The sequence below is a fragment of the Echeneis naucrates genome, chromosome 24 (assembly GCF_900963305.1).
Source record: "Echeneis naucrates chromosome 24, fEcheNa1.1, whole genome shotgun sequence".
Classification (NCBI taxonomy): Eukaryota; Metazoa; Chordata; class Actinopteri; order Carangiformes; family Echeneidae; genus Echeneis; species Echeneis naucrates.
The window spans coordinates 16,204,228-16,219,613 of NC_042534.1; the positions used below are offsets into that span (position 1 = coordinate 16,204,228).

Sequence of the window (15,386 nt, forward strand, 5' to 3'; positions counted from 1 at the left end):
CAGCCAACATGGTGTGTTTACCTTAAAATCAATTATATTTTTGTTCAATCACCCAGAAAACAGCCTAGTAGAATAGAGACGCACATCCTCTCTTCTGATTGGCTGACTGATCTGATGTTACTAGGGCTTGAGAGAGAAGCCTGAGAGATGAGATATACAACTCCACAGGGATGATTTATGTTCCTTAGGGTTACAAATATGTTACGGTCATCAGCACTTCAAAAACAATTTTAAATGCTAGACAATGCTTTGTTGGGACAAACCTTAACCACTGGACATTAACGGAGATAATGTAAGGTTAGATTCAGTAAAATTACTTTTTTGGAAGAATCACTGTGTTAAACTGGCTTAAATATGTTGACATTAATTGCAGAATCTCATTTAGTAACATTGAAATTCAAGCTTAGTTAAATTTTAATATAATTTTCAATTTAGCCTGCGCTTACAATATTTCATGATACCTATATATTAAAAAAAAAAAAGAGGAAACAGTGAAGCCTTATCAACTTCTATCTGACAGCAGTGAGGTGTCAGATCGTGTCACAGCTGCCAGCAGTGACACGTCATTAATCAGTTCACTGGATTAGAAGCAGAAAAGAGGCAGCGTTGCTGATACCGGGCCTGGTAAACACTGATCTGTGTATTGACTCAAAGATTACGGTGAACACAGTCGAACGGCATACTAAGACACAGTCAAACTCAATATACATCACTGATTTTCAGGGGAGTGTGTCCTTTCCTCTGAGGGATGTCTCTGACTCCACTTATCTGGCTGCACTTTGCAACATTAATGTTATTACTGTTGATGGATCTCATGGTGCAGACCTGTGTAACTTTGTTAGTCTCCTTGTGAATTCCCACTGCTGTTAATGTCCATGTGCTTGGTGGCTGATGAAACGTGTTTGGCCCCTCAGCATGGCGTTCTGTCCCTCTGAGAGGAGTTGTTAAATGGATACCAATCACCGATTAAAGCTGTTTTTTTGTTTGTTTGTCTGTTTGTTTTGTTTTATTTCCTGGTTGATTTTTTTTTTTTTCTCCCATTTATTTCTACATCATCATCATTTCTCGACCATCACAGCCAAAGTTCAATGTTACTTTGTCTTCCATCCTTGTGCTGGTCTTCTGATTTCACCATTGGACTGAATGGCAGGATTCGCTCAGTGTAGCAGTGGATCGTTGACTGTGCTATTCCTTTCCCACCTGATTACACCTTATTACTGATGCCATTTGACTTCAGCTTCCATTTCAAGTTTTTATTCACAAAAACCTAAACCGTAATGACTTTGTTGCATAGTTTGCATATTTTCTATATGATGCTCATTATCCATCCTCATCTCTTGATGATGAATATTTCACTTCAAATATCTTCCAAATGAGCAGTTTTCTAAATAGTTTTCATTCATAGTTTCTCTGATCAACATGTTCATTTGTTTTCAAACATTAATGTGGCCGCTTCGCTGACCTTTGGCCCTCGGCACTTCTCTTCATGAGCTGCACAATGACGCTCTATCGACCTGCGACCTCTGTAATAACAGAAATGACTGAAGGGCTTGAAGGGACAGGACTGCTGCCTTTAATATCGATCACACGGATTATTGATTTAGGCCTCAACATTATTTTCATTCTGATAGTTAGAAAACCAAAATCCTTATTTTTTTTTTAGAGAAAACTTGCTCTTACTCAATTTATAATCTATACTTAAGTTTCACTTTTGATCCTTTAGTAAGCGATTTGGGGCTTTTATTACATACAGATAGTTTTGATCCGTGTGCAACTGCTGCTGAACTTCCTGGCCATTATATGTTATTACGACTGTGCCATTGTGCGACGTGTGTACGTGTGTGCGCGTGTGTGAGGATTGTTGCTGTTTTGTTTTTTTCTGTCTGTGTTAGTTGGTAAAAGAAAACCTATTAGAAGTGTTCATAATGAAAAACTATTTAAACATATTATTTCCCACCGTTTGTCTCCATGATGCTCAGCCCAGCATCCCATCATAAACCCAGTCACTACTAATCACTCAAGCTGCATGCTGATGCTTGTGTTTGCTGTGATATTTTGTGGCATGCTGTCATTGCTATTGCGTGTACTCCATGTTATGTTTCATTTGAAAATAACACAACTACCATTTACTGCTATGCAGTAATTCACTTTGACAGGTGTCACCTGACAGAGTGAATTTGTCAAAAACCAAAATTGAGCATGAACAATTGCTCGATGCTGCCGTGCTTTAGCAGGTTTGTTCTTTACATTGCATTGAACTAGTGAGGCAACATAGTGACACAAGACAAGTGAATTTTGTGCTGAGCACTTTAATAGAACCCTACTGTATCACTCATGTGGCAGCAGTGAAATACACAAAACCTGCAGAAACATGTCAGGAGCTTCTGTTTACAGACAAACATCAGACAGGGGACACATAATGATGTCAGGATGAATCCATGGAGCCAACCAGCCTGCTGTGAAGAATCCAGGACGGTGCTGGAGTGGGAAGAAAGTTTGCTCTTCAGTACAAATCAGTCGTGATTTGAATTGAATTGGAGTTCTGCTTCAACTCAACTTCATCCACAGTTTCCTTCCTCTACTGGCTATTTCCTACATCACAATGCTCCTGAATCCACCTTTGGGCTAAAGTAGAGCAGGATACTCAGCATGAACGTTTAGTTGTTTAAGAGCAAACTTCATAAAACTCAAGTGCTCATTGAGTATATAAGGAAAGTTAGTGAGTTAGCTGCACAGTCATGAATTTAATCCTAATCCAATTAAAGAAGCATGCCATCTGATGAAGTCCACTGAGTTTGAAGTCAACAGGTCTTTGCTCTTCTAATGACAGCTGAACTCAGTATTCCTTCCCTGTGTCTTTACCCATCCCCCCCAAACCCCCCTCCTCCTCCTCCTTCTCCAACAGACGTGGTGCAGACCCCAGGGCTGACCACCCCCACTCCTCCCCCACCCCCACCCCTGCCGCCCAGCTCCACTGTGACCTCGGCGTCCAACACCCCAGCCGCCACCCCCACCACTCCAGTCCCCCACCCTCCTCCGCCCCCGCCTCCACCACTCCCTCCCACACTCACCCCAACTGGGACACCCCCGCCTCCACCAGGTCCTCCTCCTCCCCCTGGGGCTCCACCTCCTCCCCCGGCACCTCCTCTCCCTGCCGGACTGTTCTCTCCAACAGAGGATCGGCCCGTCTCAGGCCTGGCCGCCGCCCTCGCTGGAGCCAAGCTGCGTAAAGTGCCAAGGGTGAGCGCTTGATTGGTTACTTACTGTCTGCCCTCATCATATAGCATATAGTACATAAACATATTAGCAACACGATTAGCTGTGTAAAAATACACATTTATATTTTTATATCTGATTCCTCAAGTGTAGTTGTACAGAGTCACTGTCACTGATCACAAGCCAAGTTCATAGATGATTGCACACGCGCACACACACTCACTCACAGTCTCTCACATACAGAGCAATCATCTGTCATTGCTCAGAAGAGATCCATACAATGCAACAGCAACTCTGCCTGCATGTGTTTTTAACAAAATACACAAATCAAACACAATTTTAACCACTTTTTAAAATATGTAGACCAAAAAAAAATGTCAATTCTTGTTTTATTCTCCAACGAAATTGTAAAGAAGCGGTTAAATTCAGGTGTATGTCATTGAATATGTTCCATGTATGTCTTCAGTCTGATGATGCAGGGGCAGCTCTGGCAGCAGCCCTCGTTGGGGCTGGAGGAGCTGCAGGGGCCAAATCTGAAGCCAGAGGCAATGGCCCTCTGCCAGGAGGAGGAGGGCTTATGGAGGAGATGAGTGCCCTGTTGGCCAGGAGGTACTGTCACACACATTAAAAACAAAACTATGGAAATGTTGAAATCAGATTTTTTTTTTTTGTTTGTTTGTTTCAAAATTTGGTGTTTTGGAAAGTTTATGACCATTGATCAAAACGCAGCTTATTAGTTTGAATATTCGTTTGGTATTTCTGTACCTTCCAGGAGAAGAATTGCAGAGAAGGGCTCATCTCCTGAACCTGACCAGAGATCAGTAAGTACCATGTGCAGTTGTGTCCTCTGCCGTCGTGCTCTACAGCTGCTGGGATTTCCATACACTGTCATCACTACTTTACCTTCCACTGCTGAATCGCACACTGGCTTCTTTTATGATGATGCAGATAGTTCCATACAGTCTGGACTGCTTTCATTATATTTCTGCCTGAATCGACTCTTCAGTCACTCGTTGCTTTATCTGTGATCTGTGTCCAGGCCTCGGGTGGATGTCTCATCTCTGCTGTCAGACACTGTTAAAAAATACCTTACTATGCAAGGAAATAGTTATTTTAATGTAGCGTTAATCCCCTTTGCTTTTAATATAAACACTACCAATCATTTTGATTATCACAGCATAAAGTTAATTTCTTCATGAGTAATTCCATCAGGCAGACATTTTTCATTAGATCAGTAATTCCATGTATTCCTCTTTGCTGTTTTTGATCACTGTTAAGATTATGTAATTAAAATCAACAATCCCTGCCCTAATTTTTCACATTTTCAATCTTTCATCAGCTGAAAGGACACAGTTCATCCCTTTCCATCCCTTGTTTGTTTTTTTTTTTGCTACAGTTTAGGACTGTGTGATCATTCATTCATTCATTCATTCATTCGTCTTCCACTGCATATCTGTTTCTGGGTCATGGGGGGTTCTGGGGCCAATCCTAGCTCACAGCGGACGAGGGTGGGATACACCCTGGACAGGTTGCCAGTCCATCGCAGGACCACCAAACAGCAACCAACAACCACTCGCACTCACACTCAGACCTACGGACAATTTAGAGTCACTAATTAACCCAAACACGATGTCTTTGGATGGAGGGAGGAAACCGAGGAAACCCATGTAGGCACGGGGAAAACATGCAAACTCCACACAGAAAGGCCCCGGGCTCAGGAATCAAACCTGCGACCTTCTTATTGTGGGGCAACAACACTAACTGCTATGCTGCCGTGCTGCCCAGAGTGGGTGAAATGGACTATAAATTATATTTTGATGTTTTTAGGCAATATCAAGACATACAATATTCATATATATAGTATATTGAAGGAGCATATGTAGCCTTGACTGTTTTCTCTTCATTAAAATCGTTACATCCATTTTAGTTAAATGTTGCTGTTACTTATGCTGACTCACCTATGACAGGAATAAGAAGAAATACAGGCATGGAAATGTTGGCAGTGTTTTCCCCTTATTTCCATATGCGCTCTATTTGATCAATGTGAAGGGGCATTTTATCTTTATCTGTGGTGTTTAAGGTTTCAATCAAAACAGAACTCTGAAGATGACATTTAAATCTCTACTGTCTGCTGATGTCTGCGTTTGATAATCTGGGAACATCTGTGAACTGGTGACTTCTCTAAGTGTGACTCATCTTTGATCTTTGACCTCTGTCTTTATCTGTTCAAAAGGAGGAGGGCGAAACAAACACAACCCCGAAAATGTCAGCCTGTAGCACACCCGGTAAGTGTCAGGAGGAGGACTGAGGGGAACCATCAACAGCAGAGCAACAACAAATAAATATGCATCTTCCCAATGCGGGTGATGAGGATCAAAGCAATAAAGCAACTCCATCTACTGGGAGTTAACCTGTTTGTTTTTGTTCTATGATGGATTTTATTGGAATTTCAGGTCTACAATATGTTTTGTTTTTTTCTGCAGATATGCCCAGGAAGCCATGGGAAAGAACAAACACCATGAATGGTAGCAAATCTCCAGTTATTGGAAGGTACAGCCCTCCCAACCTCTCTGCTGGTCTTACACTGTCATATTGTGCGGTATTGTTCTTAAGTTACATTTTATATCCTCAAAGTGTCCAAATATATATTTCATCAACCACATTATGTATACTTCTTTTCCTGGTAAAAGTAATCATTTTGAAGCATTAGCGTCACTTAGTTTTAGCATGATGCACTGCTGGGGCCGTTCAGCGCTGGCTAACATCACTAAAGCTTATGTAGTCGTCATGTGCATGTTGGACGTACGTCACACACAGAAATTCCTGCTGTTGAGAGAAGAGGATTGAATTAGCTCTGCTATGAGGCTGCTTCTCTATTATTTATTATTTTTATTTATAACTTCTTTTTTTTTTTTTTTCGTCATACAATGCATCACAACCCGCATATTGCCACAGTCGAAACTAGTTTCCTAATTTTCCCAATTTCAACATCATTCAGTCGGCAACTAAACATTTACATGGAGGATATTTAATTTCTTTGGCAACTTAAAAACATAGAATAATTCATGTTGATTCATTTTTCAAAACATAAAATGACATCCTCAAAACAAGAAAACAGCCAGAGCCAAATAGTTGCTGATAAAACTTTTATTTTGTTGTAAGAACCATGAAAGGAGATAAAAAATGTAAAATCCAATGAAAGTGTTTAAGGGAGTGTATGGGAGTCTCTTCCAATAGTTTAAATAGTTTTAATAGTTGTCACCTGTGAGCCAAAAAAAAGCTAAGTGATTGTCATGAACCAAACCCAAAGCCTTGTCCTCAGGCTGGGGACACACAGTACGCAGTTACTGTAGAGTTTGAGCTCTCATTTTTTAAAAGCCAGTGTCTCTGCTGCTCACACAGACGAGAGTCTCCGTGGAGGTTTCCAATGGGAGCAGATTCCTCCAACAGGTATAGAGAAAAGGCAGAGGAGCGTTCTTAAAGACCCTTTGCTTTCGAACACTTTCTCTTACTTGAGGTTTGCTGTGATGGACGTGGTTTTTCCTTTCTTTTCTTTTTTTTTTTTTTTTTTGAAGAGGTGCTAATTTTACAAGCTTGGGTGAGAAGTGTAGCCTCTCTGCTGTGTTTGTTGTCTTAATCTACCAGCCTGCAGGGGTCGGCTCTGCTCGTCTGTTGTTTCAACATTGTTTCACATGTTATGTTGCTAAACTAGTCATTGTCTGAATGATGATCACTTAAGTAAACTAGTCCTTGCATGCTGCCAAGCCCTCCAAACCTCTCTCTCTCTTTTTTTCTTCAAAAAAGGGGAACCCTGTATGTGTGCGTCATATGCCATTGCCCCACCCTATCATACACACAAACACAAAAATGAGTGTCCACCCAGTGCAGTGTAGAGTTGGCACTGTATTATCATTTGAGAGCCAGAAAAAAAATCCAGCAGGCTGTCACTGATAAGAACCTGCTGTGTGTGGAAATGTGTGTGTGTGTTTCTGTCTTTAACCAGATGGGCGTATTTGATTGCAGCTTATTAAAAGTGCCTTTAATATGTGACCCAAAGAGCTGCTGCTGCTGGTGCTGCTACTGCTGCTCCATTTTAACAGGACAAATTTCAAACAACCCAATTAAATAGACTTTTCAAAACAGTCTTTGCAGCTGAAAATGTTGTCATGACAGTTTGACACCTGTTTAGCATGAAGTCAAGGCAATGAAAAAAGGCATTGCATGAAGAAAGGCAGTGTTCAGTAGTTAGAGGTTAACATAAAACAACCAAGCTTCTTTGACTGAATGAATCACAACCTGAAGCTATACCTCACCTCCTGTTTCTATTGTTCTCTGCAGTGCACATTAGTTTGAAAGTAGAACACCCTGAAAAACAAAATTCCCAACATAATTTCCAGGGCCAGTGAAGCACAGCTATTAAATGACCTACTGCTGGGCACATTTCCTTTCTGCTTCCTGTCGCACTTCATCTCTTAAAAGTGATTGGCTGCTCTCTGATCCCCCCCCCCCCTCCTGGTGACTCACATGAAGAATGAAGAGCTCACTCAGTGTCTCTATGTGGCACTTTCTTTGATTGCAGGCATTGTCCCGGCTTATAATTTCACTTCAGATGCATGAAAGCTGCAAAAAAATATGTTTCCAGATGGTGACATTTGAAATAGAGCACATGGGCACACAGCAGGATCATTTTTTGTCATGTCAGCGAGGGAATGTGGAGCTACAGATCATTTAACATTATGAGAGTAGTTTTGTTTGTCCTTGTTAAGTTTCATTGGCTGCTGTGAAGTTTGTGGGTATGTGTGCAGTCATGTGCTTACATGCATGTATTGGTTTATGCATGCTTCAAGCAGAATTTGATTTCTACCAGCAACATATCTTTAGTTTTACTGATAGATGTTACATCAGCTGATGAAGATAAAATCCTTTTTTTTGTGTGTGTGTGTGTGTGTGTGTGTGTATCATCAGATGATTCGCGATAAACTGTGGACTGAGGAGGAATAAAGATTATTCCGATTTCTCATTCCTTTACATTGGCTCACCTTGAAGGAGTTCAGTCTAAGTTAGTTATCGAATCCATTGTGTCACATGTTTTATCATCAAGGTCTGATACATCCAGCAGAATATTGACAATAATGGAGCGACCACTGCTGCTCTTTGACCAGCATTTTTTTCCTGTGTCTCATCTCTCAGACCTAAATCCACTCCAACACCCACTGCGTCCCTAAGTGCCAACGGTGTGCCAACAGAAGCTGTCGACTATGACAGATTGAAACAGGTATGAAACTGTATGTATGTAGTGTATGTATATATCTATGCTATTGTTGATCAACCTGAAGGCCATTACGTTCAATGGTTGCCATAGTTTTTGGCTGACACTTATTTTTATGCCAGTATTTTTGAGATAAATAACTGAATTTAACTCTCATATTTGTCATATTTGTATATAACACTAAAATAAATGATCATAAGCACAATCTGCGATGACAGAGGGATTTTCATTGGTCAGTCCTTTTTGCATTGCTAATTATGCAGCCCTCTCAGTATTTAAACAGCGTGGGCGCGAAGGGTAGTGTTTCTCCCTCCGGCCTCTATAATGAGCCTTTAAGATAAGTCCAAAGTTTGTCTCAGTGGTGCCTATCTGACGCTACAACTGGTCACAGCAGCAGGACTGCAAGGCAGACGACACCCTTCAAACTCGCTGCTAAGGTCCCTGACATTATCATCTCTCTTGTTCGTGTTGTTTTATGAATACAGGAGATCACAGCTCAGACTTGAGGCTCATGGTGCTAAACTAGCCACATGCTCTCTTTGTCAGTTTGTTTGAAATGTATCCATCGCTAAATCAGTCTTTAGGCCTAATCTCACAGGGTTTAGCTACTTTCTGAAGTAGACACAAAGCCTTTCTTTGCCAGCTGGCAGTGCCTCCACCTCCAAACAATGAGTGAAACTGTCAGTTAACATCTCAGCTGAAGCATCTGGTATGTATCTTTTTTGTAAGATCCAGTGACACTGTACTGTTTAATTTTCAGGACATTCTGGATGAAATGAGGAAGGAGTTGTCAAAGCTAAAAGAAGAGCTCATTGATGGTAATTTCTATTCACACGTACATCCTACAGTCATTCGGGAAGTCCGTTGGGCACTGTTCAGGTGGCAGACAACAGGATGTGAAATAATAAACATGCTTTCTTCTCAGACGCATGCAGCAGCTCCTCTGATACCACCATGACGTAACTTAAATTGCAGTGCACACTGTGGTTTTTCACATGCATTTAAATTTTGTACTGTCAGCAGCATTATTGTAGTGGCAGGATTTTCAGTTTTGCATAGCCGCTCAAGACGCATTGCTTTAGGGCTCAAGCAGACAACTGGATACTGGCGGCATTCAACCTTTATTTTGGAGGTCACTGTCACCAGAGCTCAAATAGCTATATTTAACAGTGACATCTCCTTGATGAAGTGTGAAATGCCTCAAAACTTCAAAGCAACCATCAGGATACTTGAAATTTGTGATGTCTTCACGAAGCAGTCGCTGCTTTCAGCCATGCCTCAAGCCCTGCCCACCAGGACCTACAATCCAACCTTAGAGAGTTAGATTTTTGAGTGTTTACCTGAAGCATGCTGCAGTTTTGTTGGATCACTCAGAAAACAGTCAGCCAATCAGAAGAAAGACTCAGACTTCTCTCTTTAGCCAAGCTGTTGCTAGAGCTCCAAAGAGAGACTTTTTTAAATAAAGTACTGGAGAACTTCAACAGACTTACATCACTATCTGTGAATAAATTGTTTCTACCACGGTAGAACTGAGATCAAACATAAGCTCCTTGGTGTCAGGTGTGTGTGTAATATTACGAAGTAGAACTGCAGAATGAAGACGAATAATAATTTGTATCGATTTGTAAATGCTTCAACTAAATACATCTGGTTTAATCATCATTACATCTTTTCAAATTATTTTCTTGGACTAAGACTTGAGACTTTAAATCAGGTTCAGCTCAGGTTAAATATAACACCTTCTTTCACTTTGTGTCCTCAGCAATCAGGGAGGAGCTGGGCAAGTCCAGCACAGCATAAAGGATCCAGACTTGCCGTTCAGAGCATCTGTATCCATGTGACCCGACAGACAAACCACGGTCAATTTAAGACATGACAAAGGCGACAGCAGCAACACTACGGTGGAGACGGAGATGAGGAGAAAGATAATCACATTAATCCTGAGAGAAGACTTTATGTTAGGCGACAGAGCAGTGTCGGACTAAAACAGCAATGGACGGGGAAGTGGTGCTGGAAGGCTTGTAGCTGCAAAGTCTCTTGTTCCCACTGACCGCCCCAACCCCAACCCCACCCACCTCCCCTCCCCCCTCAAATTGAGGGCTTCTCATCCTATAAAGTGTGGGAGAGGGGGGGAGTGGGGGCATGGTCAGAAAGAGAAGCAAAAGTCTATATGCAAAGATGATTTCTGTCCCGTCGTCCTATGATAAAAAGAGGGGGGAAAAAAAAAAACACAAAAAATAATGCTGAACTCTTTGATGATACTGTATTAACCATCAGTGAACGGCAACTTTGATGCTAAGAATCTGATCTTTTGGGATTTACCAACAGCAAGTCTGATAGGGAAAGGTGGGGATGGAAAAATAAAGTTTTTTTTCCCATAATGCCATAGGGGTAGCGTGCGTGTGTGTGTGTGTGTGTGTTTGGGTTGTATGTGAGTGTGTATTGGGGACTGACAGTCTCTGGTGGAGTCCACCACTGCAGGACACTGTAAAGCTCGTCTTCCTTAAAAAAAAACAACAAAAAAAACTATTTTAGCCTGAACATGTACAAAAGAGAGAAAAAGTTATTTAGAAAAAAACACACAAAAACACTTATCTATCCACCATGTCTGTTTCAGTGTAGATCTATGGCCATATCAAGTAGCTCAATAATCCAGTCTTTAAACGGGAAGCTCTTCTCGTCTGTTGTCTCTTCCATCTTTGGAACTGTAGTCAAGACGTCATCATCGTCGTTTCCCCACCTGAAGTGAGCGCTCTGTGGAGATATTTTATTGTCATGCTAGTTGACCATGGCTAAACGTGTAGATAGAACCAACCTCCTTCCTGTACCTTTTAATTTGAAGGCTCTCTTCTCTCACCTCTCCTCTCTCCTGCCTATCATCAGTCTCCATCATGTCCGTCAAATTTAGGTATTGAGCGGGTGTTTTCTCTCCAAGGTGAAGGTCACAACAAGTCTGCCACGAAAATTGTATTGACTCACAAGTTTTATTACAAGCAATAAGTGTAGCATCTACTTTAAAGCCCACCTGCCCGACTCCCAACACCTCCAATCATATTCTCAGTGTGTATACTTTTACTGTGTTTGACAATAGGGTGACATGAAAGAATATCAAAACAACACTGTAACAATCACAACACTCCTTTGCTATGTGATGGATATAAGGATACTATATCTTTAGCCACATGAAAGTTGAACAGATTTTTTTTTTATGGTAAATTTTATTTTACAGCATTTATAAGAGTAAAACCTTTTTTTTTTTTTTGAAGTTGCACAGGTCAACCAAAATGTGTAAGAGCTGGTGTCCGTACGAGGACATGAATGTGCCATTCGCCCTTTCACCAGTGCTTACTGATGACATGTTTGTTTCATCTTTGCCTTTTCTTCCTGCCACTGTCAAATCCTTAAAACCAGAAGCTGTATTTTCCCTTAACGCAGCTGTGGAAGGGAAATGTAACTTTTATGTTCAAACACTTTTTGTGTCAAGTACTGGGGTTTGTTGAGTACAATCAACCTAAGAGGGACATGTTGGGAGCTGGGACAGGTGTCTGTAAACTGTAGCTGCTGCTCTGAGATTGCATGTGAAAGCAAAAGCACCTGTTAGTCACTTTTTTGTTCTTTATCTCCAGTTGAGATCCTGAGGCGCTCGCTAATGCAATCAAAGCTCATGACTCTTTAACTGCCACTTTAAAATGATGTCTGCAGGAAAGAAAACATCTGTGCTTAGCATCCAACTTTTGACCCTGCAGATGATTCTGAGGTGATAGAAAATCATACAGAAAAATCATTTAGCATTCTTGGTACCTTGGCGTCAAACCGATAACACAAAAGGCAATATGGAGTAAGCACTATGACTGTAGCTCATCCTTAACCTCTCCATCCTGGCAAAATTTACAAAAGAGGCCAAGACATTCTGCAAGTGCTTGGTCCTTTGATCGCATATTACAACGCGAGAGCATCGTTTAAATAGACCTTCCTTACTTGGTTACCCACTATAAAGTTGAAGCTTAATGAGGTCCAAACCACGTGTTCACACCTCTATTAAGGGCTGTGCACTTGTGATTAGGAGGTTTTTGATGTGTAAAATCTTATACAGGGCCCCTTTCAATTAGATTCATGCATAGCTTCAAACCTCAGACGTTTGTTAATCAGGGGCTGTCTGTAAGTTTATACAACTCAGCTGTTCAAGGGCTTGGATGTTATAGCTTTAATTCAAAATATTTTTCAAAATCGTGCCCTGAGAAAATGTTTATTGCCCTGAGTTTCTGTCATCTGTTTGAGTTTGGGTCAAAATGTGTAAAAAAAAGATACTGTGGTTAATAAAACAAAACCCAGTTTAGTCATATAGATGCTTCTTTACAGTGCATCTGCTTCAGCTGGTCTGTTTCATCTTCCAACTCTACATTGATAAAGTTGTTCCATTTTCTCATCCACCCTCTTTAAATGGAAACACACAAGCCACGAAGGCTCCCTGTCCCGAGTGTTTACACAGCATAGATTGCACTTTATAAAAAAAAAAAAAACAAAAAAAAAACAAACTAAACACAGAGCAGAACAGCATCCTTCGACAACAGTTGCATAAAAGCCTCTGTCGCCAATAATCGGGGCTATCTCACCAAAGGATTCAAGCCGGCAGTCCACTGCTAAACATGGTCGCTCTCAACAAAGTCGCCTTTCTTATTTTTGTATCATTGTTGTCAAGAGACCTAAAAAAAAAAAATAAACAGAAAGATGTTGATCTTTGTATCAGTCTCTGGACACGATGGCAGGTGAAGTGATTGGATCGAGGGAAGTTTTTCTTTGTGAAGCTATGTAGTCTGTGCCTTGTTCTGCATTTATATGTCAAAGATATAAAGATGACTAGTAATAATATCTAGGGACTGTACTTATGATCACACACAGTTGTTATTTTGTCTATCTTGTCTGTTTTTTCATCATGGTGGTTTTAGTTTGAAGGAGAACTTAATGACCTTGGTACTGTTCCCCAAGAGGAAAACACCTTTGCACCAAGATCCTCTTCATTTTTTTTTTTTTTTAACTTGCATATGGTTTCTTTCTATACATTTGCCAGGTTGATTTTCTTACAGCTCAGAAGTACAATCAAACCTTTGATATGAATTGAGGCTCTTAAGGGTTCAAAGATCATTTTCGCTCTGATTATTTTAGTATTTTTTTTTTTTTTTTCAAAACTCAAATATCCATATTTGGAAGTCCATATGAGTCTGACTGCAGTGTTGTGTTCCCTCATGCCATTTAAACATCACAGAGACTGTTTGTGTTCAGCAGCTAATCTTGGAAATTTCTGAGGGAAAGAAAAACTTGTCTGCTGCATGTTAATGTCAGATTGCTGATGGAAACATTTTGTATTAGTTTGTGAACCCAGATTTTCTGCTGAGGGAACTGAAAAATAATTGTGAATTTTGCGGGAATATTTGCAAGGATAAATTTGGCTGAAGCAAGTTTCATTGGATGGGTTTCCAGACTTATTCTTTTTACCATCTGCATTGTACCATACTGTTCTCATGTTAATTAGTCTTTCTTACATGCTAACATATTGTTTTGTTTGATCAAAATAAATAAAAATTGCAATATATGAATAGAAGTTGTTTTTTTTTTTTTTTCTTAAACTAGCATGACTATTATCAGGTGAGACTGTAGCAGTAAAACGTGTGTTGAATTTAGCAAATTTTTTTCTTTTATTGCTGAAGAATTCAGGTTTTCTTTTTTAAGAGAAATACTGAGTTCTCTTTTTAAAACGTTGAACATGGTAAGACATATACTGACAGGGTTACAGGTTACATGAGGCAGCAGGTGAACATTTAGTTCTGAGGTTGATGTTGAAGCAGGAAAAATGGTCAAGGGTGAGTATGAGAGGCCCTTTGGCAAGAACTGTGATGTCTATGGAATGGCATGTCAGTCAAGGCTCATTGGTGGTCGCAGGAAGTGAAGGCTAGACTGTGTGGTTTGATCCAACAGAAGAGCTACTGTAGTTCAAGCATATGAAATGCATTAGAAGTTTTTGGTGGAAAAAAGGTTTCCAGATCAAGTTCAGCTGTCTTTTTAAAGGAAATAGGGGTTTAGCAACAGAGTAGACAGGAAAAAAGAAAACTTTCCTTTGAAAGCCATCTGAATATATTGCTGAGTAGACTAGATTTTTTATTCATAATTTTTTGGTTATGGTATTTTACAATAAAAATATATTTACTTATGCTTTACTGATTTTAGGTTGTTGATACAAAAAAAAAAAAAAAGCTTATTCTCTAGATACAAAATAACAGGTAACTTACTCATTAGGCAGGAACTTTATAATTAATCCCTGGCAGTAACTGCAATGACCTCAGGTCTGCGGGAGGTAAAATAAAATAAATAAATAAATAATGTGTCTTAAGATTACAGAGGAAACCTCCTACACTTTATTGGTTATAAGAAAAAAAAGAAAAAAAGTTTCTTCACAGCTGTACTTTACAACTTCCTGTAGGCGGGGAATGAAGAGGTTTGGCAGTGCATCTGCAGTTCATTTGAGGTTTTCTGAAGCCAGAAAAGGGTTGCACTATGCCAAAAGCTGCATTGCAACAGGAAAACACCGTGTGCTGCAGGGAGATGGAGAGGAAGCTGCGAGGGTATTGATGCTGCAATAAGATTGGAGAGTTTGAATTTTTAAAATAACTCCACTTCCTCTTATTATGTTACGCAGACTTGAGAGGCTGACCTGACTGACAGTTGTGAATGTTGTCACTGCAGCCAGGTGTCTTTCAGGCGTGTTTTCTTATGCGAAATAACAAGGTATTTTAACCTGCATTTGCAGGTTAATAACATTGTCAGCACACACTTATTTATGCATGTGTCGACTTCCATGTGTTCCTGCTCTGTAGATGAAATAAATTTCAAATTTCACTTAATGCGT

At 40.3% G+C, this 15,386-nt stretch overlaps 1 protein-coding gene across 5 annotated transcripts in view; it reads left to right on the top strand.

Annotated features, from left to right (window-relative positions):
* Positions 1-13,074, top strand: part of enah (ENAH actin regulator) — a 91,190-nt gene extending 78,116 nt beyond the window's left edge. For 3 of the 5 annotated variants that reach the window (XM_029496679.1, XM_029496678.1, XM_029496681.1), the window contains 9 exons: positions 2,906-3,240; positions 3,683-3,825; positions 3,989-4,037; positions 5,450-5,501; positions 5,700-5,766; positions 6,619-6,666; positions 8,407-8,491; positions 9,246-9,303; positions 10,248-13,074. In XM_029496679.1, coding sequence (XP_029352539.1) covers positions 2,906-3,240; positions 3,683-3,825; positions 3,989-4,037; positions 5,450-5,501; positions 5,700-5,766; positions 6,619-6,666; positions 8,407-8,491; positions 9,246-9,303; positions 10,248-10,285 — 875 coding nt within the window. In that variant the 3' untranslated portion in view covers positions 10,286-13,074. Of the gene's footprint in view, positions 1-2,840; positions 3,241-3,682; positions 3,826-3,988; positions 4,038-5,449; positions 5,502-5,699; positions 5,767-6,618; positions 6,667-8,406; positions 8,492-9,245; positions 9,304-10,247 lie in introns of all 5 variants that reach the window. The other 2 variants (XM_029496682.1, XM_029496680.1) reach the window with 2 other exon arrangements.
* The last annotated feature ends 2,312 nt before the right edge of the window (positions 13,075-15,386 follow it).